Here is a 27,808-nt window from a genome sequence, read left to right on the forward strand (position 1 = left end):
GCATATTTTCCCAAGGTCTGGAACCTGCCTGGCTGGGCGCAAGCCCTCAGATCCCTCCCTTCAACTCCTCCTTTGATGCTGCCCTGTCTTTCCACTGACCCAGAATGTGTCAGGACAAGATTCCCCTTTGACCTTCCCCCACAAACCAATCCCTTATATCTACAACTCAAGGCTTGAGCTGCCAGGACTCTTGAGGAAATGCTCCCACACAGTATACCAGCATACTGGGCTATAGTATACCTATACTGATCACTGCTCCCCTCCACCCCAGCTTGGGGTGGAGCTCCCCCACCACAGGGTGCTTCTGGCATGTGCAACCTCATCTAATCATCCTCAGTATGTCATGCATACACAGTCATCTCTCTGTACCATGCCATTAAAAGGGCCAGAGAATGCTCTGGAACACGTTCTACCTGCTGAGAGGAAAAAGCTGGTAGAGAAAGAGGCTGTGATCTGGGGAGAAAGGAGATGTAATTGATGGATAATAGATAAAAAGTTTTTATACATTACAAAGTACTATAGATGCTCGTGTTAACACTTGTGTGCATAATGACCTTTTTGTGATCTGTATCTTGCTTCCTTTCGATGAATTGCATTTTGGCTTGCTTTCCAGAGTAGCAGTTATAGACTCACCATGTTCTTTTTAGTGATTACATGTGGCTCATCCTTTGTTAGTACTATATTTTACTTAATTGGTCCCCTATTGATGGATGTTTAGATTGTTGCAGGGGTTCTTTTGCTATTGTAAATAATCTTGCAATGAGCATCCTTACACATATGGTTCTCTTTTGTTTCTTTTTCTTTCCTTTCTTCCCCCACATTTTCTGAGTATAGATATAGGATAAATTCCTAGAAATGTAATTTCTAAGTCAAAGTGTATGTTTGTTTTAAATTTTAGTAGCTACTGCTAACTTTAGAGGCTTTAAAATGTGTATAGTTCACCTTATTAATCTTTCCCATAATGGTTTATAGGTTTTGTGCCATGCTTAGAGAGGGCTTCTGTCTATAAAAAATTTCCTTCTTGTGCTTTTATGGTTTTATCTTTTTGAAATTTAAATCTTTGCCCCATCCGGAATTCAAGTTAATGTAAGGAATGAAATAGATATCAGGTTTTATTTTTTCCCAAACAGCTAGCCAGTTGTCCCAACACTGTTTATTGAATAATCCATCTTTTTTCTTGCTGAGTCAAAATGCTACTCTTACCATGTACAAAACTCCCACATGTATATTGGATCTTTTTTTCCCCCCAATTCTCTGCTCTGTTCCATTAAATTTTCTATTTAATCCTATGCAAGTTTTGTTTTTTTGTTTTTAAGTAGGCTCCATGCCCAGCACAGAGCCCAGTGTGGGGCTTGAACTTAGGACCTTGAGATCAAGACCTGAGCTGATATCAAGAGTCAGAAACTCAACTGACTGAGCTACCCAGGTGCCCGTAATCCTATCAAGTTTTGATTACTGTAGCTTGATTATGTTTTTTAATATGTAGTTGAGTTAGTCTCCTCCATTACTCCTCCTTTTTCAAAGATTTTATGGCTATCCTGCCTTATTTAATTTATAGGTAAACTTAAATATGATTTATTAAATAAAAAATGATGCAGATTTTTGACTGGCATAACACAGAATGTAGAGATCCATGTGGAGGAATTAACTTCATTCATTAATCTTGCCATTCACTAGGAAAGCATTCCTTTCTATTAAAATATTTGTTGTTGTTTTTCTTCAGAAGCGAGTAGAAATTTTTCCTCATAGTGGTCTTTTTACAGTTATTTCAAAATTTATTCCTTTTTGGGGGGATGGGAGTAGAAGGATTATTTTTGGTTGCGATATTAAATGGGATATTTTCACTTTAATATCTTTTCTAATTGGTTATTACTTGAATACAGGAAAACTCATTTTTATGTTAAATTTGCAGCCATTTATGTTAATAAATTCTCTTACTGTTTCTAATAGTTTTCAGTTGATTCTGTTGGATTTTCCACATAACCTAAAACCATGATACTGTGTTTAGTCCAATGGGAAGTCTTCTAGTGCTTTAACATTAAGCATAATTCTGGCTTTTGAATTATGTATTAATCTTGCACATATATATCAGCATATGTGTGTATGTACATGTTTACCTGTATACACATGCAAACATATCAAGTTAAAATTTCTGTTTCCTTGGAATTTTTATTGTAATTTATATTGAATTTTACCAAATGGTTTCTTTATATCTATTGAGATGATCACTTTGTTTTCATCATTTGACTTGCTAATATAATGAATTATATGAAAAACTTTCCTAATATTTAACCCTTATTACATTCTTGAATGAATTCTACTTTTTTATTTAAAGAACTACTATATTTTATTTGCTAATATTTTATTTCAGAATTGTGTATCACCATCTGTAGAATGATTAGTCTGTATTTCTTTTTTGTGCTATCTGTGGGAGTTTTTGGTAAATATTTTTCTAGTTCCTTTATTAAAAGGGTTTGGAATAATAGTATTGTTAAAATAAAATTGCATATCAGGAGTGAGGAAAGTGGTACATGTGCAAGTTTAGGGAGAAATATGTTCAGAGAAGAATGAATGTGAGTATATGTGTGAGAGAGAGTTTTGAGAGTGTGTATGTGAGTGTGTGAGAGTATGTGAGAGTGTGTGTGTGTACATGAGAGTGTATGAGGGTGTGCGAGAAAGTAAGAGGGTGTGAGAGAGTGTGTATAGGAGTGTGGGTGAGTTTGTATGTGAGTGTGTGAGAGGGTGTGTATGAGAAAGTGTGTGAGAGTGTGTATGAGATTGTATGTATGTGAGCATGTGTGAGTGTGTGAGAAAGTGTGTGTGTGTGTGTGTGTGTGTGTGTGTGTGTGTGAGAGTATGTGAGCTTGTTGATATGAGTTTGTGAGAGAGAGAGCGAGCGTGTATGTGTGTGAGAGAGTGTGAATGTGTGTGTGTATGACCCAGGAGGGGCAGGACTGCCATAAGTGGGCCACTATCAGGGGAGAAATGCTGTTGTGTTTCTTGTTAAGGATTTAGGGCATATTCCAGCTGAGCTGAGATCTCCAAACTCCCCTTTAATTCATCTCTATCAATTAAAAAATTTGAGCCTGCACCTTTAAATATTTGTTCATTTACTCGAAATACTTCTGTATTAAGAAACGTCAAAAAGGAGCCTTTTGATTTTTATCTAGTCCAGTGAAATTTCAGATAGCTTGACATCATGTCTCCCAAAACTTTAAACACCACTGAAGAAATTATAGGTACAATTTTGGCTAATATGATAGTTTTACCATTAGGTACCAGCTAAAGTTATAATATATTCCTAGAGTCAGGTTCATTTTAAATGATAATGAGTATAAAATTATTACTATAGTCTTTTTCAACTTTATTTTTAGTGCCAATTTCTTGTCAGATCTGACTACTTTGCCACTGTTTTGACCTGGTATGATAGCTGCTGTTGAGCTTGGGTATACAGTGTCCATTGACCCTGTTATTTCTCACTGCTCACATGTGCTTACATTGTTAGTAATGATGATGCAGCCCATACTTCTATTTAATTAGGATCATTTGATCACATAACACAGTTGATGTGTCTGATAAGTGAGGGCCCCATGGGGCATTCACTTGCTTCCATCAGGGAACCAGGAGAACCCTTTATGACAACCCTGTGATAAGTGGACCAGCGAGGGTGCCAGTGTCAACCCATAAATTAAAAGGGTAAATATATTTCTTATATTTTTAGATTGAAGTTAAATGTTGATCATCAGTAATTCATTTTGAACCATTATATATAGAGATAATCCAGGGGAAGATTCTAGAGTTTTCTTCCAATACCTGTGAAGAGGGTATGAGGAGTAGCTGGACTTCTCTCCAGACTTGTGAAAAGTCTATCACTTGCACCTTGGCCAGGACAGCCCTTCACACATGCTCTGAGGTAGCCACTCCCTCACTGACCCCTTAGGTCCTATCACAGGAGTCTGAGGCCAGCTGACCTGGATTAGCAGCCTCAGCATACCTAGGCAGATGGTGGCAACCCTGCAACAGCTCCATCTTTGTAGGGCCAGGGAGGACTGACCCGAAGGTCACCAAACCACTGCTCCCATGAGCAATGAGTTCCTCCTGCTGAGTTCTGCTTGTCTGCATCTAGGCTCCCTCTCCTCTTGACAATTCTATTTTGTTGACACCATACATAAAGGTGACATTACAAGAAAAATTGGGGTCTTCTGACAACTGCTCCTCCAGAGGTTTTTTTTGTGTTTTTTTTTTGTTGTTGTTGTTGGTGGTGGTGGTGGTTTGTTTTAGCATTTCTTAACTGTACAGAGGGCCTGTACCAGAGGGCCTGAAATGGGATAATTCTACTTTGCAAAAGGGAAGATAGTACCTAATGGCTACAAGAGCAGACTTTAGAGCAAGCTGCTTGGGTTTGCCTTCAGGCTCTGCAACTTACAACCTATGCAGCTTTGAGCAAGTTACTTGACATCTCCAAGCCTCAGTTTTCTCATCTGTAGAATGGGAACATTGCCACCATGGTCCAGGACTACTCCTATTTCTTCTTCCTCAGGATAGATGAAAATTATAACCTCTTGCCTCACAGAGTCAATTTCCAAGATGCCATCTTTCCAGACACTCAAGAGAACAGAAGGATGTTTTCTAACCTTTTCCAGTTTCCAAATTGTTCTCAAGGGCAGCACCTGGCAACTTTTTCCAGTGACTGGGAGATCCAGGAAGACAATAGGATGCTTCTTGTCTACAGACCATGACAGGTATATTGAGACATCACTTTGGGAACATCTGGGAAAGGCTTGTAAAGAGGACATATAAATAGGAAGCCTGGATGGGAGATTGACTTTCTACGCTGGAGACTCTTAATGATGTGCATTTGATCTTCATTTTCATAGAACTCTAGGATTGATCATTCAAAGTGAATTGTATTCTGAATCCCTTTTGCTACCCACTTGAGTGGAATCTCCTTTTTTCACATGTTATTTTACAGTTCGTATATAGTAATGGAGCCTTCTCTTTAAAGATGAGTATCCAGAAGTTAATGATTCATGATCGCAGGAGAAAAGAGCATTAATGATTAACAGAAGATTACTGCTTTGTGTATACACTTTGACTATCATGGCTAATCACTTGTTAAGATGAACTGTTAGAGTCATTTTTTTATTAAACTCTGATGGTTTTGACAATAAAAAATAAATTTAAAAAGATAGGGGGGACGGAAGCGAGCATTGCTGGGGCCTGGAGGTGGGGAGAAAGCGACTGTGGGAAGAGCATGTCTCGACCAGCACTTGGATTCAGCTCCATCATTTCCAACATGGAAGAAACTTACGTCGATTCCCTGGACCCTGAAAAGCTATTACAATGCCCCTATGATAAAAACCACCAGATCAGGGCCTGCAGGTTTCCTTATCATCTTATCAAGTGCAGAAAGAATCATCCTGATGTCGCAAACAAATTGGCTACTTGTCCCTTCAATGCTCGCCACCAGGTTCCTCGGGCCGAAATAAGCCACCATGTATCTCAAGCTGTGGTGATAAAAGTTGTATTGAGCAGGATGTTGTCAACCAAACCAGGAACCTTGGACAAGAGACTCTGGCTGAGAGCACCTGGCAGTGCCCTCCTTTCAATGAAGACTGGGATAAAGATCTGTGGGAACAGATCACCCCATTTGTCTGGGGCACAGCCAACTACTGTGGCAACAACAGCCCTGCAAGCAACATAGTTATGGAACATAAGAGTAACCTGGCTTCAGGCATGCGTGTTCCCAAGTCTCTGCCGTATGTTCTGCCATGGAAAAACAATGGAAATGCACAGTAAGTGAATATCTATCTCATCAAATGCCAGATCCTAGAAGACTCTTGCTTCTTCCTGCTACCAATGGGTTCTTCATTTTTTTTTTCTCCTAATCTAATTGTAGAAAGATAAACTGTGACTTTCAAACTGGAAAAAAAAAAAAAGGACTATCAAAAAGATAGTCCTTATAAAGCTCTTAGTATACTAAGTGCTCTGTCAACATTAGCTGGTTTTAAGCCAGCATGAGGGTGACCTAAAGACAGCGCTTGTCGGACTGGTCAGAGGGGTCACCAGGAAGGGGTGTTGGCCTCTGGTCAAGGCCATAGGGTCCTCATCCCAGGATGCCTAGGATGACAAGGTCACTTTAGCTTTGTGGGCCTGTTTCTTCCAAACACCCAATGCTGCTCAGTAGCTAAGATGCTATTTGCATTTCTGAGCTAACTAATGAAATAGTTCATAGTTGTACAATAACTCTTCATATAAAGCTGCTTTTTTTTGTTTACTTACAATTGAGTATTGTATTTTCTAAATAAATGAAAAAGAAGAAAATTAGGGATGGTTTAGTTTCTTTGTAGGACTACAAGAGATACTTATATTTTCAAATTGAAATTATTCTTTATATTTATTTTTACAGTAAATAAGAGAAAATATTTTATTTGGCCTTAGGATAGATAAGAGGCATCAGTGTCAAAAGTTAAAGAAAAATGTGTGGGAAGAAAACTCGAAATTGAGAATATTCTACTCAGGAATTGATTTTTTTCAAATATGAATGGGACAGGCTATTATTCAATTTCCACATTAGCACTAATCATAGAGCACCAGGATTCTATGGAAGCACAGTCTGAATACACTCTGTAAAAATCTTTGTAGTTATTCATGGTAACTACTTATTTTTACTATGTATTTTTTTATTATGATAAAATACATGTAACATAAAATTTCCATTTTAGCAATTTAAGAGTATAATTTAGTGGCGTTAGGTACATTCATAGTGTCATGCAACCATCACCACTGTCTAGTTCCAGAACTTTCCATCACTCCCAGAAGTAGCTCCATAGTCACTGAGCAGTCACTACTCCCTTTCTGCCTTCCCCCAGCCTGTGGTAACTACTAATCTGCTTTCAGTCTGTGTGGATTTGCTTATTCTAGACTTTTAATAGAAATGGACTTGTACAATTACTATGTATTTCAAAACATTAATACTTCAAGCTGCCTTTGATTAAAGGTGAGGAATTATGTACTCTTCCTCTAAGACCCCACCTAAAGGAATATAATACATTAAGCTACAAGGACAAAGAGATTGGTGAAGATATTAGTGACAAGAGATTTCAGTACGTTTTTAGATGCTGGGAAGTAAATAGAGAAGACACAGTCTGAAGTGTGCATAAATCAGAGAGCCATTTTGTCCAAAGAACCCCAGAGTGGGACTGGGTTGCCATGAGGTGAGGTAGGGCCAAAGACAAGAAATTAACCCCCAAAATGAGTATATACCAGTGAACCCCAGTCACCCATCACCCACCACCTTACTTGCAGAATGTCAGTAATGAGATGTTTACCTCACTGAGGATAAGAGGTTTCTCTCTAGATGGCCCTATGCAGTGACACTTAGGGCTGTCTCAGCAGCCCTGCCTGGAGCACAGACCATGACCAAATGATCCTTGCTTCCAATTATCCTTTCATCACCCATAAGTATTAACAGATGATGGGGAGTCACCAGAAATTTGAAGAAGGCTTCAAGCAGGAAAAAAAATAATGTGTCTAAAAGGAAGACTAAATCTGAGCAAGATGGATTACTCAGAGAATTTAAAACTAAAACAATAACCAAAAAAATACAACCAAACAAAAACAGTTTGGTATCCAAACTGGTATTCTAATCAGTTTCCTCAAAAATGTAGGGGAAGATGGCCATGAAGAAAAGGAAGTTTAAGAGAACAAGAGTGAGGTCTTGGAAATAAAAAATATTGCCAAAAATACAAAGGCAATAGATGTTAGAAGATAAAATGGAGAAAATTCCCTGAAAAGGAGAGGGGAAATAGGTGAAAATAAGAACCATAGAGGATATAATCCAGGAGGCCCAACCTTTGACCCATAGTTGTTCTGAGGGGGAACCCAGAGAGAGCAGAGAAGAGTAGGTTATTTATTTTAAATGCAAGAAAATATTCCAGAGCTGAAGGATGAAAGTAGAGACTCTTAGTTAAAGTTGCACCAGGTACCTAAAATAATTAATTTTAAAACAGCTTACATTAAGGCATATTATCATGAAATTTCAGAATCCTAGGGATAAAAGACAACCCTAAAAATTTATGGAGCAGAAAGAAAAAGAACCTCTACAAAAAATGAGAATCAGAATGGCATCAAACTTCTCAATAGTGGGTATTGCACACTAAATGACAGTGGTATGGTGTCTTCAAAATGGTGAGGGAAAATAATTTTCAATCTAGGATTATAATTCAATTAAATGATCCGTCAAAATGAGGAGAAAATGAAAACATTTCATACATGCAAATATACAGACAACTTCTTGTCTTAGGATGTGGTTGAGTAGAACCAGGCATGAAACCAGAAAAGGAAGTAACCGGATGTGGGAAGAGTATAGTCAACCCTGCAGGGCCATGGAGGAACATTCCAGGCGAGCACCGGGCTGCAGGACCAGACAGTAACTGGTGCCCATTGGAGGGAAGATTCTGAGTAGGGGAACTTCAGGAAAAAGGGGACTCCATACAACGCCCAACATGATGAAACGTTCGGAAATCACGTGAGTATGTTGATGCCAGAAAAACAGCAAGAAATTAGGAAGGCAATTAGAGACATCAGACAAAACAAAAAAACGATGAAGGGAGAAAATGTAGTCACGACGCATTCCTTTGCTTTGCAGAGGACATATTTACTGTGTCATAATGCTGTAAACTACCGATTATGGATTTAACAAAAATAGTGAAATAACTATATTAGGAGGATGTGGACAGGTGAGGAGGGGACAGCCTAAGAGAGTTAAAGAGCTATTAATCTTAACACCATAATCGATAGATAATGTCAACAGTGGATAAATCAGGAAATAGTAGTAGAAGCACATTATCTGGAACTACAGAAACAACCAACAGAAGAAACAGCTTTAAAAAGTTAAAAATGCTGGCATCTGGGGAGCAGGGATGGGGATGGGAAGGGATAGGATAAAGGACCATTGTTTTCCCTCTTTCTAAAATGCAATTTTAAAAACCATGTGTGTATTACATTGATAAAAATAAAGCAAATAATAAAAATCAACTCAAGCTGAGGTATGAGAAAAATATGTAAATGGCATTCAGAAGCCAATTTATTTGTGATTAAGACAGCTATGCTATACAACTGCAGACAATTTTTTAAAATTTCGAGTCCTATGACAAATGAAAAATGGCTTCCTTAGAAAAGAAGATGAACCCGCGGCCAGCAGAAATAAGCTTCTATCCATTTCCAGAAGAAAATTCATTGCTCATTATGAGAATACATATAGGGTGTCTCTATCAACCTACAACCTGAGTTGTTAAAGTTAAAATTTAACAGTTTTAAAACTTTACAAAGACCATGAAAAGCCTTTATAACGCTGTAAATTCCAACCTGGGTGGAGGCATGAAGTCCACACAAATTCTGGCTTCTTTTAACTTCAAGTAACTCAGCATGTAAATCCTTAGGAATCAAGATGAATCCTAAAAGTGAAATATTTGCACCTTTGCAGAAAAAACAGTTGAGTACCATGTAGGTCAGTAAGAACGGGATTCTAAAGTCCACACACAGCATGCACGTACACCAAATATGGCCCCAAAAGGGCTTGGGGCTGTTGGAGAAGTTGTAAGCGCTGGGCAAATTGGGCAGGGTTAGATGCCCCTCTCTACCAGAGTGAGCCCTTCTTAGCTCCAAAACACTACAAACATCACAAAGTGTATCAGTCAGTGCAGGCTGCCATAATAAAATACCACACACTGTGTTGCTTAAACAACAGAAATTTATTTTCTTACAGTTTCGGAGGTTAGAAATCTAAGATCAATGTGCTGGTAGGTTTTCTTTCTCCTGAGGCCTCTCTCCATGGCTTGTAGATAGCCATCTTCCTGTGTCTTCACATGACCTTTCCTGTGCTTGGGCATCTCTGGTGTATCCTTCTTCTTCTTATAAAAACACCCACCCTCCTGCCTCATTTAACCTTTATTACCTCTTTAAAGGCCCTATGTCCAAAAACAGTCACATTGGGGGTTAAGGCTTCAGGCTATGAAGTTGAGGTTGGGGAGCACAATTCAGTTTATAGAACAGCCTATAACATGGTGTCCATCAGTAAACCTCAGGCTTCCACAGAGAAGAGCCCCCCAGAAAGGGATGCTGCGTGACAGTGCCATGATATGGACACATGAGACAGCCAAAAGAGCACGCCCACTTTACCAGTTTCAATGATTTGAATGAGTCAAGATGTTAAGGCATAGGAAACTGACTTTAGCAGAGTTTTCTGCTTCTGTTTTCCAAAGGACTCTCTAAGTTGAGTCACAATTCTGAAGTTGGAGGAGGAATCTCTGGTTCTCTGGCAAAGGCTCCTGCAGGGCAGAGGCAAATAGATCCTAGATGGGAACATCTGGGCAGACGCTTGGTGACCAGTGGTTGTGCAGGAAAGGAAATATATTCCTATGTTACTATATGGCTTGGCTATGACAGTATTTAAACCATTATAATAATGACCGCACAGAATATTAATCTAACCAAACTAAGACTAATTCTAAGGGGAAGTTCAGGGATGAGGAGGGAGCTTGTATACAATTGGCCAGAAAGTAGGAAAGGGATCTGAATCCCCATCTCTCATAGAAAGGTCAACAAATCATCATCTTTGTGAGAGGGAAGTCAACCAATAATGCCTAAAACAGAAAATTTCATAAATCAACACTTGAGAGATGTTATTTAGAAACAATGGGGTAAATCCTAAGATAATCAGCTAAAATAAGAGAAAGTGGAAAGAGGAAAGAAAGATGGAGAAGGGACCTGGATTTTTTTTTAAAATAAATACCTTATAGAACTAGTTAACACTTTAAATTTTGGGCATGCAAACTTTGATTAAAATAAACAAATAACATTATAAAAGGAAACATGAAAAAAATAATACTGGCCCAATTTCCTTTGTCCTAAGATGACTATATAGAAAAGGCAGGAGCTAGAGGTATATGTAACAGGGATGGCAATAACAACAAGGCAGATTCCATTCCTTAATACTTTGTTGAGAAAATGTGTTCCTTCAATAAACACTTACGTACCTACTAGGTGCCAAGACATGGTGATGATGACACTCAATGTTCCTGTTCTCATAGATTTTATATTCTAATGGAATAGATAGAAAAATACATAACCAATTGAATAAATAGGATTATTTCCTAAGATGTTGATTGCTTTGAGGAAAATAAAAGACAATGGTTTAGAGAGTAACTGGGAGGAAGAAATGATTATTTAGACTGTGTGTTCAAGGAAATCCTTCTTAAAGAAATGAGGTTTGAGCTCAGACCTGAACAATGAAGAGGCAGCTATGGGAAAGGCAGAAGTAGCAGAATGTGCAAAGGCCCTGAGGTAGAACTAAATGTGGTGTGTTTGAGGACTAGTCAGGAGGCCAGGCCAGTGTGACCGGATTGTAGTGAGTGAGACAGAACATGAGATGAGGTATATGTGGTAAATTTTATTCTGAGCTTGATGGAAAGTCATTGAAGATTTTTCAGCAACCTAGTGACAAGAGTTGATTTGCACTTAAAGAAACAAAAAACAGTCTGGTTGCAGGGTGAAGGCTAGATTGGGGGATGGAAAGGGGAGGCAAGTTTAGTTTGGATACTTGAAGGATTTAGGACAGGGTGAAGCTGTGGAGATAGAGAGCAGTGGACAGATTTGGACTGGGAATCTTAATTTCAGTGTAGCTCTAAAGGGTAACTAAGAGGTTGGTAGGGGAACCTCAGAGGGAGTCAGGCAGGAGGAAGAAATTTTACTTCTGCAGTCGATCTCCCCAAACTCCCAGGTTCCCTTTGACATATGTGAACAGGAAGCTGTGGTCAAGGGCGGCTGAGGAATCTGAGTGATTATGCAGGGAATAAAGACTTGCCAAATTGCTTTAAACTCAGCCCATCTCCATCCTGGCTTTCACCACACTTGACGTGAACGTGTAACTGAGCTTGTAAATAACAGTGCTTGGAGGCAGAGCTGGGAATTACGCCCCTCTAGACAGCTATTCAGAGGCTGAGAGAATAGGACCCACTCGCTGTAATGCTATGCATTAAAAAGCACTTATGCTGCTAAAACCAGCATTAGAATTGCACATAAACATTGCTGTCATGCTCTCAATGGGACTCTGGAGTCCAAGTGGGACTCTCAGAGTCTGCAGAGGGGAGAAAAGCCATCTTAGGCAGTGCAGTGATCTCTCCCTTACGGCCCACCGAGCAACACCGCCTCTCTCTCTTGTGGAGAATCCTCTCTATAAATGGGGAGAAAAATGAGTTTATTTCCAAGCCAAGATTAAACTGGGTCCACACTGCATGGAGATGATGGGTCTCTGAGAAAAGAGAAATAAAATGAAGCCAAGAAAGTACATTCATTCAGAGGTGGCAGGCAGGGATGAGCCAGGGGTTCTTGGAAGTTACATGCAGCTCCCTGCACAGTGCCCAACACACAGCAAGCTGTCAATGGATGTATGGATGGATGGATGGATGGATGGATGGATGGATGATTAGTTGGATGGATGTGAGATCCATACACTTCCAAAGGTGTAGCCTCAATAGTCCTTTATTCATTCAGTTTCTGTTTAAGAATTAAATGAATTTGCTAGGCTGAATCTGTGCAAAAGGCCTTGGGGGACACATGTGGGCAGTTGGTACCACCCATGAATTTGTGTTGCATACAGATTACGTTTATCCCACTCCAGTAATTCATTCCCTAATGTGATCTGAAGTCTCGAATTATCCATGACCACCAAACAGCAGGAAGTGAGTCAAGATCAAGTGGTCAATCTGGAGTACCTGTATTGGACCATACAGTTCACCCTAAGGAAGCAATTGCTGGGATTACCTCCCTGTTCAGATAATCGTCAACTCTCAGATTTACTTGGTTCCTAAAGAAGTGACAAGAAATATTTCTGAAACCTCAAATACTGGGGAGGACAAGGCCTGGACTACGATAGTTGTCCTGGGGTGAGGTTGACCTTTACATACTGTGCCTCCTTTCTCATCCACAACAAGGAATCAAATTACTACCAGTCTTGAAAGGATGCTACTTGGATAAATAAATCAAGTGTAAGAGCACTCTACGTCAGGTCCAAAATAGGTGAAACTCATGGAAGAGAAAAAAAATTGTCAAAAGCAAACAACATCTCTTTCAAATCCTGACATGGCTGTCCTAAGGTCTTGTCACTAAAAAGCCCTTCACTGAGCTTTGTTTGCTTTAGTGCCAGTATGATTCTTATTTAACATATAGTTATCAGTAACTTATGTATGACTCTACCATAAATTAAAAATAATGTACATTAAGAAAGTGTGGATCTTCAAAAAAAAAGGCCTCAGCTAGAAAAGACCAAAACTCAGACATAAACTTATCCAACCTCATGTTATATTTGTATATCTAAAAGAGATACCGAAGAGAAAGGAAGAAAAGAAAGAACACAGGAAAGCATATCACCCCTTGGGAATAGTCAGCAAGATACAGTTAAGTTATGTTTTCGTCCTCCCTTCCTGAAGACAAAAAAGCATGTCAGAGTTTTCAGAAATTTAGCCATAAAAATGTCTAAAATAAAAAAGTTCCAGGCATTTCTGTGGAACATTTCTGGAAATATTTTCTATCTTGAAGTAGATGGTAGTTACATGGGCGTTTAATGATATAAAAGTTATTGATTCATTAATTAGGACTTATGGACTTACTATATGTACATTATACCTTAGTTTAAAAAAATTCAAGACAACAAGGAATTAAATTCTAGAAAAATTCATTTACATGCAACATCTTTCTAAGCGTTACCAGATAAATGAAGGATAATTTTACTTCTCTTACATGTTAATTGTAAAATAACCACCACTGATGGAGCATTTACCAAGTGTCATACCCTATGCTAACATCTGCATAATCTTCACCAATTCCAAGTCCTTGGTAAGAACTGAGGGTCATAGGGGTGCCTGGGTGGCTCAGTTGGTTAAGTGTCTGACTCTTGATCTCAGGGTCGAGAGTTCAAGTCCTGTGCTGGGCTCCATGCTGGGTGTGGAGCCTACTTAAAAAACAAGCAAACAAACAAAACTGAAGGTCATAGAGGTTAAAGTGTAAGATGTATAACAACAGAAAACAGTATCTGTGATTCTGGCCCATCTGTCTTCTGAATCATTATATCCCCAATACATAGGCTGATATCTGGAATATGATAGGTACTTAGCAAATATTTGTGAAATGAAAGATACTTTGTATAATGTCATGAAACTAATATCAGAATATTCAAGTTTGGACCTTGAGTCTGCCTCCAAAGCTCAGGTTCTTAACCATTCATGATATCAATGCCTGATAAAACAATTGAGTCTATATAGTAGTCTAAAAAATTGTAAACCAACTTCAGGATTATCTAAAAGTGTACCATACCTGCAAAAAAGTGTGTAAAACATAGCTGTACGTTTAAAGAATGAAAATAAAATGAACACTCATGTACCTACCACAGTTAATAAATACAACATCATCAGTACCTTAGGAGCCCTGCATGTGTCTTTCCTGACTGCATCTCCCTCCCCAGATAACTACAGGTGACCTGAATTTTGTGTGTATCAATAGATTTCTCTAATCCCTCAACTTCCTTATATGTTATGTGTTTTTTTTTTAGTTTTCTTAATTAAACAGAGTAATTTTGGTAATTTTAGTAATTCTCTTCCCAATACCATAATCTCTTTAATCTCTCTCTCTTTTCATTCAGTAGGATACTTATAAATATTTAACAAGCAATTTGAGTGGGTGGCTGATGTGTAGCATTTGTTGATTTCCTTGGTGTAAGTTTTCCCACTGTGGCTGACTGATTTTAAGCCATCATCATGATGCCACTGAACATGGGGTTGGGGAGAGATGCACACAGTTGACTCCTGAGAGCCAGTAGAAGCCAATTACTGTATCCCTGAACCTAATATACAAAACCTCACCCCTGGATAAGCCCAACTAAACATTTTCTCTCTAGTTATTCTTGTATAATCTTATTATACAAGAGTAACCAGTTGGGCCAAACTGAACCAGAAATGACAGAGCAAAGAAGCCCTTGTATAGTCCATGGAGGCCAGCATCTTAAGGGCAGAGAACAGGGCTCTGCTTTTTTCTCCTATTCTTCCTATTTTTTCCTATTTGCTATACTAAATGAACACAAAAATTATGCTTAACTAACAGAAATGTATCTTCTTGCAGTTCTGAAGTCCAGAAGTCTGGAATGAACTTTATAGGGCCAAATGAAGGTATCAGCCTCATTCCACTCCCTCCAGGGGCTCCAGGGGACAATCAGTTCCCTTGCTATTTCCAGAGTCTAGAGTGACATTCCATGCATTTTTTTTTTTTTTTTTTTTTGGCTTGTGGCCTCTTCCTTCATCTTCAAAGATGTACATTGATGTACATCTTCCTTCTCTGCTTTTTTCCCATGGCCTTGTTCTCTTCTGTGTCAAATCTTCTTCTCACTCCCTCTTCTAAGAATACTCTGATCACATTTAGGACCTAGTGGGATAATCCAGGATAATCTCTGCATCTCAAAATTTTTAATTTCATCACATCTGCAAAGTTCCTTTTGCCATATAAGGTAACATACACAGGTTCCATAGATTTTGATCTAAATATCTTTGGGCCATTATTCAGCCTCCCAAAAGAGCAGTGGAGGGCAGACAGTGGATTTGGAAGAGCAAATGGAAGATAACTAGTACTATCCACTCCTTTGTCCCACAGCATCCATTCTTTTTCCTTCCAGTGAAAAGTTCATGCCTCTGACACAGGAAACAAAGTCTCATCATATTATCATCTTATTGTGGAGTGACATCAATTTGTGATACTCCCCCTGGTAACCTAAAGTATTATTCACTACCAATAATCTCCATATATACTAGTGTTGGGGGAGATGGGGGAAGAGGAACAATTAATTCACGTAGAGCATAGTTTCTATAGTTCTTATTTTCTACATATTGTCCTGAGGTCCACATCAATAATCAGACACCAAGGAATCTTCTGAGGTCCACTTAGCAGGGGTCCAGTTAGCAAAATGTCATTAATGTAATGAAGAATGTAATGTAGGGATGATGTTCTGTGGGCTGTCAGTGTGATAGAAATCCCTCTACTGCATAGTTGCTGTACCCGGATGGTATGGGGGACTATTCTCCCTGGGTCTCACCTTGGCATGAGGCATGAATACTCTTTACTCTTACCTCTCCAAACTAAGGGGGGTGGGGATTTGTCAGACTCAGTGCAAGGTGAGGGGTGGCTGTGGATAAAGCATCTCTGGGGGCACCTGAGTGGCTCAGTCGGTTGAGTGTCGGACTTCGGCTCAGGTCGTGATCTCGCAGTCTGTGAGTTCGAGCCCCGTATTGGGCTCTGTGCTGACAGCTCAGAGCCTGGAGCCTGCTTCGGATTCTGTGTCTCCCTCTCTCTCTGCCCCTCCCCCACTCATGCTCTGTCTCTCTCTGTCTCAGAAATAAACAAACGTTTAAAAAAATTTTAAAGTATATCTGGGGGTCTTTTATCTCAACTGTGGGGGTAGGATTAATTGGTTCTGTAAGTACACATCTGAGTCTTTCTTATACCCAGACAAGTCCATTTTGAACTTAAGAGCCATAATTTCCTGTCGTTGTCTGTCTGGTTTTATAGTGACCTCTTGTCTAACTGGGTTGGCTGGAATCAGGGAAAGTCCCTCAGGGTATGAAGGGAAAGTCATTGAGTGCAGAGCAGGTGGGAGTGGCAGGGAGTACATCAATGAACTCTTTGAAATATTATCCACACCATCTCTCTCATTTGTACATCACCCTCCAGCGGTCACTCTCTTTTCTCTTCCCCATTCTTAGCCAAACATGGTGAAATCTCTTAATTTCCTCACCTGCCATTTATTCATCAGTCCACTCCATTCTGACTTCTACACACTCTCCACCCAAAGTCTCCTCTAAGTTCATGAGGACCTCCATGTGTGGCAGTGACCTTTTAAATCCTTATCTTGCTTGCTCGCCATCAACAGTCTTCCACTGCTCACATGCGCTGGACTGTGTCTGTTTCCCACTCCAGATCTGTTCTTCCTTTCCACCCTGACTTCCAGTTGACTTCTAAGGATTACATCAACAGGCCCCCATACCTTCTGGCTAACAGTTAGTGTTGGCCCATGAAAGTCCAGACAGAAGATCAGAGGTGGGGAGGAGAGAAGTTTCAGGGAGTTTATTCCCCTGGCTTTAAGCTGTGAGACATTCATGAGTATTATAAAAAATGTTTTGATAAAATCTAGGCAATCAAGAGATGAATAAAAATAAAGAACTAAAAAATAGAGAAGTTGCAATAAATGTGATGGGTGCTGAATCCATTAAATATAAACTAAGACTAGACAAATGTGGGACTAGTGTTTAAACATCTTGATCAACAGATAAGGATGGATTTAGAAGGTGGAGATGATAGGAGGAAAAATAAGAGGACTTATTTCCTCCACTTTTAGACCAAGAAATTGATAAATGCTCCCTAAAATGTAAGCATGTAGTTTATTCAAAAAGGTTATGACCTCAGCCTCCAAAAGTGCCTCTCAAACTTTGTTCTCAATCTTAGTGCTGTATTTTAAGAAATCTCATGTAGTGAAGAAGCAATCTTCCAAAGTTCGGGCATTTCTTCAGATTCATTTTGGTTCCTCTTTCTTCTTGGAATTCAATTAAATTTCAATATGTAACTTTCCCCTTAAAATTAGTATATAGAATTATTTTATCTTTACAGGAATATGTCTCATGTTCATTTTCTCTCACTCATACAGAAGTGTCTGAAATGAAGTTTATCTATACTAACAATAGTTATTTCATGGTGGTGGAATTTGGGAACAATTTCCTATATCACTATAATTCTGTTGTAACAGCTAACAAAATTAACAATAATACCTTAATATCATGTAATACCTAGTTCATGTGAAAAATTCCTCAACTGTCCCCAAAATGGCGTATTCAAACCAGGATCCAATCAAAGACTACATATTGTATTTCATTGTTATGCCTGTCTCGTTTAACCTTAGAACTACCTCATTCTCTTTTGTCTCCCTTAACAATACCTTGTTGAGACTAGGCCAGCTATCCTTTAGAGTGTACTGCCTTGTGGACTTTTGTGATCTCTTGTGGAATTGTTTCACTTGTTCCCCTAATCCCTGTGTTTCTTGTGAACTGAAAGTTAAAACTAAAGTCTTGGTTAGATTCAGTCTAAATAGCTCAGGCAAGCGTATGTCACAGCAGATGTCATACGTCATGTCGGTTCATCACAAAAGGACAATACTGTCTGGTTGTCCCACTACTACTGAGAATGAGATAGAACCCTGATCCCTCCTCTGCAAAGCCTTCCCCCTTGCAATGTATGGGATGACACCCAGTTAGCACCAGACAAGTGTCCCCTATTGGTCCATCCAGCAGTGATCCATGTTTGAATCATTCCTCTTATTAGGAGTTGTGAAGTAGTGATTTTCTAATTCTGTAAGTCCATCTGTTATCAGCTGGGGTTTTACTATAAAGAAAAAAATGTCCTCTGGTTACCCTGAAATACAGCTGCCACTTGAAAGGCAAGATAATGCCTAATTCTTTTCCATTAATTGTAAATTTTACAAGTAAGGAGTTGATATAATAGCCTCCTCTGATGATGACAAGTCACCTTTTTTGGCCTTTTCTCTTTTGAGCATCATTATAGACTTAGGATTTTTATACATTCAATTTATAGTTATCATGTATTTAATGCTTAAGTTGCCCCAACTTTGACCAGTAGGAAACCCTTCAAGCTTATGCCTATATTCTTTTGATACAACCCTATTTTTCTTTGAAAGCTAGCTTGCTTGCTTTCTGGTTCAAGGGACCTTGGTTTTAAGGAGTAAATTCCATTTATTTTGCCCCAAGTGTTGAGGGGAGAAATGTACTTAAACAGGTGTATCTGATGTATGCCTTTTATATATTTAGTCCAAAGCTGGGCACTGTGAAAGAAACCAAAACAAAAGTGTGTTCCTTATTCGCTAGTGAGAAGCTCATATTCCCACTAGAGAGATGCCTAGAACCAAGCACAGTTAGGGCAAAGTGAAGGAGAGCATTTGTTTTGGGTTGACTGTCAATCAAGCACAGGGGCCCAGGCATAATCAGGAACAAGCAGGGAAACTGACACTGCCCTCAGGGCCCTACCCCCAGTACAGGGAGGTGTGGGCTATCTCCTGCCTCCATGAGACCCAGGCTAAGGTCCAGTGTTTACCTGGTTCCCAGAGTTCTCACCTCAAACTCCACCACTAAAACAGCATGCCTGGCAAGTGCTGGGGGTTATTTGAGAGGGTTCTGGTTTTGGATGGCAGTACAGACTTTCCAGGAAGGGGTATCTGGGGTGGTGTGCCATTTTACCCAAAATGGCATGCCTCACAGACAGGCAGAGGGCATGTTCTCAGTGGCTGCTGATTGGCTCAGGTAATGGTTTGTACCATGTCTGTTTCTTTCGCCACTACATGGTTGGCTCCAAGCAGGTGGTAGCCTACCTTGCTCTCCTTCTGGTGCTCAGAGTCAGGCACCATGCCCTGTACGTCAATGACTATTTGACATACAAGGAAAAACTTTAAAAACCCTTGAGTTTAGAAGTTGGAAGGAATAAAGCAGAGAGACAGATTCTGTTTTAGACAGAAGACTATAAACCCACTGTGGTAGGCTCAGGGTTAAGACAGGAGAAGATATAACACCAAATAATTAGATAATACCCCTAAAGAACTTAGCTTTGTGCCGGTAAGATAGTAAGACTGGGTAAGTGTTGTTAAAGTTAGCATAGCATCTGTCTTTGTCAGGTACTTGCTTGTGTAATATTGGACAAGTTACTTTACCCCCTGAGACTCAGTCTCCTCACCTGTAAAATGGGGACTCATAACAGTACCAACCTCACAGGGGTGTTGTGAGGATGAAATGAAATAGTGCATTTAATGTGCTTACCTGGAGCCTAGCACAGTCACTGTTACATGTGTGTTGGTTGCTAGTATTTTTACTGGTAGGAGGCAGTGCTGCATGTGGCCAACTGTGTGAGATGCTGTAAAGAATTTCAGAAAGTCAGGAAGGGGAGAGAGCCCTTTGGAGTTGGAGCAGATGTCATGGGTAAGTATGAGGAGAACAGCTTTATTACAGTGGTAGGAAATAAAGAGATATATTTGGTCATGAGAGTGAAAGAAAAATGGAAACAGAGCAATTAGGACACTCATCTGATAAGGCTGCTGAAAATAAAAGAGAGATTTAGACTGGCAGGTAGAAGAGACAGCAAAAATCAGGGAGGGGGAGTGTTATTTTAAGTAGAGATATGGCCTTTATCTATTTGAAGAATCTAGAACAGAAGAGAAGTCTAAAAGTGCTGGAAAAAGGGACAACAAATGTGGGTTCAGTTGGTGTCTGACACCGCCCCATCCACCCTTCCTACTATCTAGCTAACAAGAGACAGGGGGACCTTCCCCTGGGCTAAGAAGAGACAGAGAAAATAGACTTTCCTACCAAAACAGCATCATGGCTCTCCTATTAAAACCCAGCAAGGTGCTGGGGCGCCTGGGTGGCTCAGCTGGTCAAGCCTCCGACCTCAGCTCATGCCATGATCTCACGGTTCCTGAGTTAAAGCCTCACATTGGGCTCTCTGCTGTTCATGTAGAGCCCACTTCGGTTCCTGTCTTCCTCTTCTCTGCCCCTCTCCATCTTGTGCTTTCTGTCTCAAAAATAAATAAAAACAAATCAACAACAACCCCAAACCCCCAAAACCCAGCAAGGTGATCTGGGAAGACTTGAGCCCTGCCTGTGCACTATTGGCTGGATGGCCTGACTCTGGTTACATAGCCTCTCTGAAATGGCTTCCCCTCCTGGACAGGGAAGATAATACTGCCACCCTGGCAGAGGTGCCTTAAAAATTAGAGAGGATGCATATAAAACACCCATGACTCCCTAGATGCTAAGTAAATGGTAGTCACAGCATTATCAGTGGATCATATTTATACTCTAGCCTCCAATTTTATAAGGGATGTTCTTGAAAATGATGTACTTGCTATCAAACATGCATTTGACAAATTATTTAAAGGGGTCTTACAGAGAACAACTTCTATGGAAGCAAAATATATTCCACACTAGAAAATTGAAGGAGGAAATCATATGTTCAGGCTATCAGCATCACCATTGACTTCAGTGCTCAGTTGTCCTGCCAAAATACCAGTTGTCCACCAAACATAGGGTGATTCCTCAATATAAAGTAGGGATGGGTTGGGAAGGGGCCAGAATTATTATTTTGAAGGAATTTCTTCTTCTCCTCCTCCTCTGGCCTCCTCCTGCTCTTCCTCCTCCTCCTTTTCTTCTTCATTATCATCATAAGGGAATATTATCAGAACTGGGATTCTATTTAGTTGAAGTTTCTGACTAATTGAGGTGGATCAGATAACCCGTATCATTTCCACATTTGTGAAACATCATTCTGCAACGTATGAACCCACTATATCATCTAGTAAGTGTCATCATGGAACATAATTGGGTCTTTCTTTGATGATTCAGGATCCTACAGTGCCACAGGGCAGTCAATGCAAACATTAACAGGAAGTAGAGTTCTGTAGGAAAATGAAGAAGGTTGAAGGAATTGGACTGAATCGGCTCCAGGACATAACCTCTTTATACATTCATTTTCACAAGTTTCTTCTAAAAGCACTTCTGGCTTGCAACTGTGGTTTGTTGGGTTCTGGTTAATCTAATGTAACCAGGGAGTCAAGAGGGTCCCTAAGTGTTGTTTATTTCTCTTGGGCCCCATGATGACTTCCTGGAAGTCCATTCTGTCTTCTGCCAGGCTCTGGGTTCAGGGCCACCCCATGTGGTACTATTAACTACTTTCTTCCCTAACTTACCGTCTTGTCCCATCCTGCCTCATTATTGAATATATATCATTGCAATGGATCAAAATTAAAATATTAGCACAGCATTCCTGTTTAGATCCCTAATTGTGTGACAATTGTATCTTTTCTTATGAGATGTTTTGCCATTTATACAAGCTTGTAGTAAGAAGAGTTCATTTGCATTTCAAAATAGAATTTTGCTAGTGGTGAATCCACACCAAGAAGACAGGATCACAGATTATTTTCTAACAGTGATAACACTGCAAGAACAACACATCTTAGTTGAACAAATAGCTTTTTAAGGAGTAACTTACATGCATACAGGTTTCTTTTTCCCAAGGGACATTAACAGGCAGTCCAGTCTTTGGCTGAACCATATAAGGAGACCCATTGAAGAGAAAGTTTATTAGCTTTTTCAAGAAAAGAGTTTTATCACAAGAAAATTAATTTTTTATTAACATATTGCTAAACTACATAATTTCTGTGCTGATTCAAACATTTCTCCAAACACTTTTTGTTCTTTTTTTTTTTTTTTTTGGCATCACTAAAACCCTGTGCTTTCTCTCTAGAAGTTTAATACATTTTTGAACTGTAACATCTAATTTCATAAAGTTCAAAAGGATGTGGGTGAGTCTCTGTAGTGGAAATAGTTCTCATACTTAAAAAGTTAAATCATAGAGCCTATTCCGTCTGGAGACCAATGTCCAAGGGAGTCATTTTTCACAAGGGTAGATCAAGTCACAGACCATGCCAGCTCACCCATGGTACAGTGTTGCTACATTATTGTCTTATTGGAAAACATGTCCTATTAGGTCTGATATATTTTGTAAGCATAATTTTCACCAAACTCTCACACAATATATTCCCAAGGTTTAATCACCACCTCAAGAGACAGGGCCAATAGGCATTTCAAATTGTCCACCCCAAGCCTTCTTGACATCTTGAGTCATCTGGGAACCCCATCAGCCTAGAAATGGAAGAGCAGTAAGAAGACAGTCTCATTTGTGCCTGTAGTTGGGAAAACGCAACTTTACTTTGGGGTGAAGTCACAGCATTCCAAGTGCCCACAAGATGGCACCGTTGTACCCATGCAAGCGTAATGGAGCCTAGCACCCAGCATAGGAATGAAGAGTGTTGCAGGGAGAGTGTAGAAAGCTTAGGGAATAGAGTTCTGGGTCAGCTTCCAATTCAAAAATTGTATTTATAGAAATACTATACTTTTATATATTGAGGTGCTGGTTACTTCTTGAGAAAGAAGGAAGTGAAATTTATGGGCTCTTTTGATTTTGAATTAAGTTTCCTTATGGCTTATCCTCTTATCATTTGCCAAGAAAGCAAACTGAAATCAGAGATTTCTTTTAGGAAGAAAGTTTCAGGCCAAACCCGTACCTAGCCCAGTGAATCCTCTCTGACCCAAAAGACTTAATCCATTGGAAGATGAGTTTTAAACATCAGTTATCTGTACTGTTACTACTTTGGATGATTACAGTATCACTGGACATCATGAAAAAAACATAGTTTCTTTTTCTTTTTTTTTTTTAGTCTAAATAGATCCCTGGTTGGTTTCAGGGATCTGGTTGCAGTGCTTCAACACTTGGGAGGCTCATGGGTGGTGTAGGTGAGTGTGTGTGTGTACTTTTGTGTTATACTGGGAAATTTATTTTTAAAAGGTCCTTGGTGACTTCAGATGCCCCTGCTCCCCGCCCCGGGCCTCCTCTAGCCCTCCTACTCCTGGGTACCTCCAGAGCATAAGGATTTGTGAACAACCCTAAATCAGGCCATATTGATTCTGTTTTCCACAGAAAGAGTCCTGCTTTTATCTTAGGGAAGGAGAATTCTAGGCCCTTTGGCTTAAATGAGATGGGTTACCAGGGAAAACCAGCACTATCTTCCTTTGATATGGGCTCTAATTCATGTAGGAACATAGGGAGTCAGTTCAAATAATGTGACAGTGTGGGTCCTGAAGCCTAGGGGTGGAACTTTGAGAAGATCGAAATTAAAAATAAATATCATACAAAATTAGACTAAACAAAATTTAAAACAACAGTACTCATTACTGACAGCATATATTGGAATATTCTTTTCAAAAAACAAAATACAAAGGACCTTAAAATGTTTCTAGACTTTAACCTGCTAACAACAAATATGTGAATTATTCTAAAAGGATCATTCAACAGGAGAAAAAAAAAAGCCATAAGCAAAATATTCTTTGCAGCATTATCTGTAATTCCAGAAAATTAGAAAAACTAAATGTCAAACAATATATATGATTAGTGGTTAGATAGATTAAGGTACACCTAGCTACTAGATGAAAATATGTGCAGCACCACAAGTGAAAATAAGTATCACTTAATAGAATTTTAAAGTGCTGATTTCAGGAAGTAGAGTGAAAAGCAATGATCTGCATTGCTAGGAAGGCCAGGGCTATTCCAGTTGGTTCAAAAAATGGGGCTTCTCTCCAAACAGGAACCTGTGCTCAGTGTGTTCAGGGCGCAGTGCGTAGATTCAGGGTATGTCTGTGTCTCTAGAGCGGCCTTGTAATCAGCATCTGTGTGCCCGGTCAGTACACTTTTGCATTGTTGCAGAAGTAAGCTCGGTGTTAGGATGTCCGTGACGGTGGCCTTGGCTTCCAAATGTTTGGCCACAAAGTCTCATGGACTCTTAGGGTCTCTAAGAACTCTCGTGTACTGCCGAGTGCAATCTGCAAAACAGAAACAAAGAAATCACAACTGCTCAACTCCCTACTCCCCCACCCCATCTCCCATCCCCACTTGGCACTGATCTGAGTTAATGGAACAAAAGATGCTATAAACAAGCAAAGGAACATCAACTCTTCCCTGATTACAAAGCAGCATCCACTTTGCAGATTATTAACCTTGGGGATTATATAGGGTGAAAATTTGATTTCCCCATCACTGACTGCCCTCCTCCCACCATCCAACAGACTCCTTCCCTTCCTCTCCCTGCTATGTACACAGACTGCAAATGAATTTTCATATTAGTGTAAATTATACACAATTAGTGAGGCAATTTGGTTAAATATAAATCACATCACATAACCAAAAACAAATGTTAATAATTTATGGATTGGGTTATAAGTTCCCTAGGAGGGTGTGTGTGTGTGTGTGTGTGTGTGTGTGTGTGTGTGTGTGTTTGCGTGTGAGTGAGATCTCTTCAGGAGTCCAAGTATTGATTGTTAATTGTATATTGATTTTTGTGCAGATACAGTAAAATATAAGCTGATAAAGTTCCAGGTTCCTAACCACACAGCCATCAGAGTCAAAACATTAAGACAGGGACAGGTTCCCCTGACTCAGCAAGCTCTTTCAATATCAGTTTTTCACCTTAAGACAGAAAATGGCTCTACAACTTTATTTACTAGTGAGCCCACTGCTGCCATTCCCTTTCCATTGGGTGAACAATCAGTATGAAGAAAATTCAAGTCAGTTGTGGTTGTCTACAAATGTCAGTGAGAGAAGCTTTACTTGTTTTGTGCATTATTTCCTGTGTAAGTTAGAATAAAATATTATAAATTATCTGGAAAAGATGAACTCTGTCTTTGTAACCAATATGGATGGAAAAGGGGTTGCTGGTGAGTTAAGATAAATTGAAATGCCATCTAACTTCCGTATAGAGGCTTTTATTTTTCTTTTCACCTTCAACATAAGAGCTACTTACATTTTGAATTGTCCTTTAAATGCTGGTCATGTTTAACCTTGTCAAGTTTTGAGGTTTCAGTAGAAAAGTGCTAGAGGGGTGGGTTGTGAATTAAGTGCTACTTCAATTAAAAGTGTTATGGAGTCTCCCTACTACTTACCTGTCCGTAGTTTGCTCATAGGGGTTTGTTGGAGGCGGAGGATAGGGGCCAGAAGACAGATGGATATCGGGCTGAGCTTGAGAGGGTCAGCTTGCAGAGACTATTATCAGCACCATGTTACTTCCAGAGGGCCAGGCCTCGAATAGTAGCCAAGTTCCCTGGGACAAGGCCAGCATCTAGGAAGGAAGGGAATTAAAAACAAAAACAGGCATCGCTTTCCTGGATTACATTTCCTTCCTTTTATTGCAATGATTTTATATACAAATGCGCTACATTATGCCTCTGCAGCCAAAATAATTTCTGTCTGACATTGTGCCTATGGTGAATCAATTGGAACTCAAGCCTTAAGAGTTTAAAGAGCTATTACACTCTGTGAGGGAGCCAGAACTGAGAGGCTGTATTCATCAGTAAGTCACCACTCTGTTCTGGCCTGGAACTAGGCCAAGAATGTAACCATCCCCCAGAAGACAACGGAAGGTTCCAAAGGTCTGACTTCTTATTAGCAACTTCAGGACATAAAAGTCATATAATTAAAAAAAAAAAAAGTTGATTAAAGAGAGTAAAAAAGTCAGCATCACTCTGGAAATTAGATGCAATGTGTGTCTTTCTGTGCCAGCCAGATGATTAGCTAATGGTCTGTGCATAACCTCTACTCACAAACACTGAAGAGATTTCCTCCAGGCCTCTCTGCCATCTCTCTCATATTGACAAATAGGTAGAATCATGTTTTAGCATCTTGTGCAAAGAAACATATGCATAGAGGGCTCTACTCTGCATTTTCAGCAAATTTTCTTTTTCCCTTTTGTAAACTGCTTTTGGAATAGAAGGATGGTGGGAGACATGACTGGTTGGTCTGTCTGTCTGAATTTTTTTTAAAGCTTATTTATTTATTTTTAGAGAGACAGAGAGAGTGAGAGTTGGGGAGGGGCAGAAAGAGAGGGAGAGAGGGAGAATCCCAAGCAGTTTCCTCACTGTCAGTGCAGAGCCCGACTCTGGGTTTGATTGAATTCATGAACCATGAGATCATGACCTGAGTGGAAATCAGAAGTCAAATGCTCAACCGACTGAGCCACTCAGGTGCCCTTACTTAAAGTTTTAAAAGGGACGATTAAAAAAAAATTAAGCACATATGGAGATTACTAAGAATAACGTATCAAATCCATATATTCAGCACTCGATTTAATAAGTAGCATTTGTTGTATTTTTTTAAGAAATACAAAATTTAAAAGAAACATAAAGTCCTGCATTTCCTCTTCCTGGCTCCATTCTCTCTCTCTCCCTAAATAAAATCACTGTCGTGAACTTGATGTGTGCCTGGTCAATGTTTCTATACTTAACCATATACAGAAATGTATGCAGAAATAATGAATTTTATGAGAATTTTATAAAATTATATAAATGTATGCTCTCATATCTTGTATAATGCTTTCCAGCTTTAATTTTTTCCTCATTCTTGGTTTTGATTTCCATTATATAACTATGGATTTGGTCAATAGAGTTATTCCATCCTATGGACTATGCCACAATCTATCCAATTACTGATTCCTGATTCCTGGACATTGAATTATTTCTATTTTTTGTTAATCTTTATAACTAAAGATATTAAGACACCTTAAATAATTTTAAGGCATTAAAACAGACATTCTTGTTCACATTTTCATGTGCAACTACATAGGGCTGGCTACATAATTTGCTGGCCCAGTGCACAATGAAACTGTAGGGCTGACCCCACTCCCTGTTCAAAACATAGGGAAAAAGTGCCCTTAAAGGTACTAAAATATGAAGGCTTTTCCTTTAAAAAATTTTTTTAATGTTTATTTATTTTTGAGAGAGAGAGAGAGTGAGTGGGAAAGGGGCAGAGAGAGCAAAACACAGAATCCAAAGCAGGCTCCAGGCTCCAAGCTGTCATCATGGAGCCTGACATGGGGCTGGAACTCACAGACCATGAGGTCATGACCTGAGCCAAATTCGGACACTTAACCAACTGAGCCACCCAGGTGCCCTGAAGCCTTTTCCTTTCTTCCATGTTCTCTCTCTCTCAACTTGTCATGGTGCTTTTTATTTGCCATCCTGATGTTGTTCTAAGAAAAATTAAAAATGTAAATTATTATCATGAGTTTTACCTTTTATCATTATCTTGTGCAATGACAAGTTTAAAATGC

General features: G+C 39.5%; 1 protein-coding gene across 1 annotated transcript; it reads left to right on the forward strand.

Moving 5' to 3' along the window:
* The first annotated feature begins 5,214 nt into the window (after positions 1-5,214).
* On the forward strand, positions 5,215-5,889 carry LOC122198346 (gametocyte-specific factor 1-like). Its single transcript, XM_042902957.1, is given in 2 exon segments — positions 5,215-5,497; positions 5,500-5,889. Coding segments are annotated over 2 exon segments (543 nt in total). The 5' UTR covers positions 5,215-5,254; the 3' UTR covers positions 5,800-5,889.
* Positions 5,890-27,808: the final 21,919 nt, after the last annotated feature.

Source organism: Panthera leo, chromosome C2, assembly GCF_018350215.1.
Source record: "Panthera leo isolate Ple1 chromosome C2, P.leo_Ple1_pat1.1, whole genome shotgun sequence".
Classification (NCBI taxonomy): Eukaryota; Metazoa; Chordata; class Mammalia; order Carnivora; family Felidae; genus Panthera; species Panthera leo.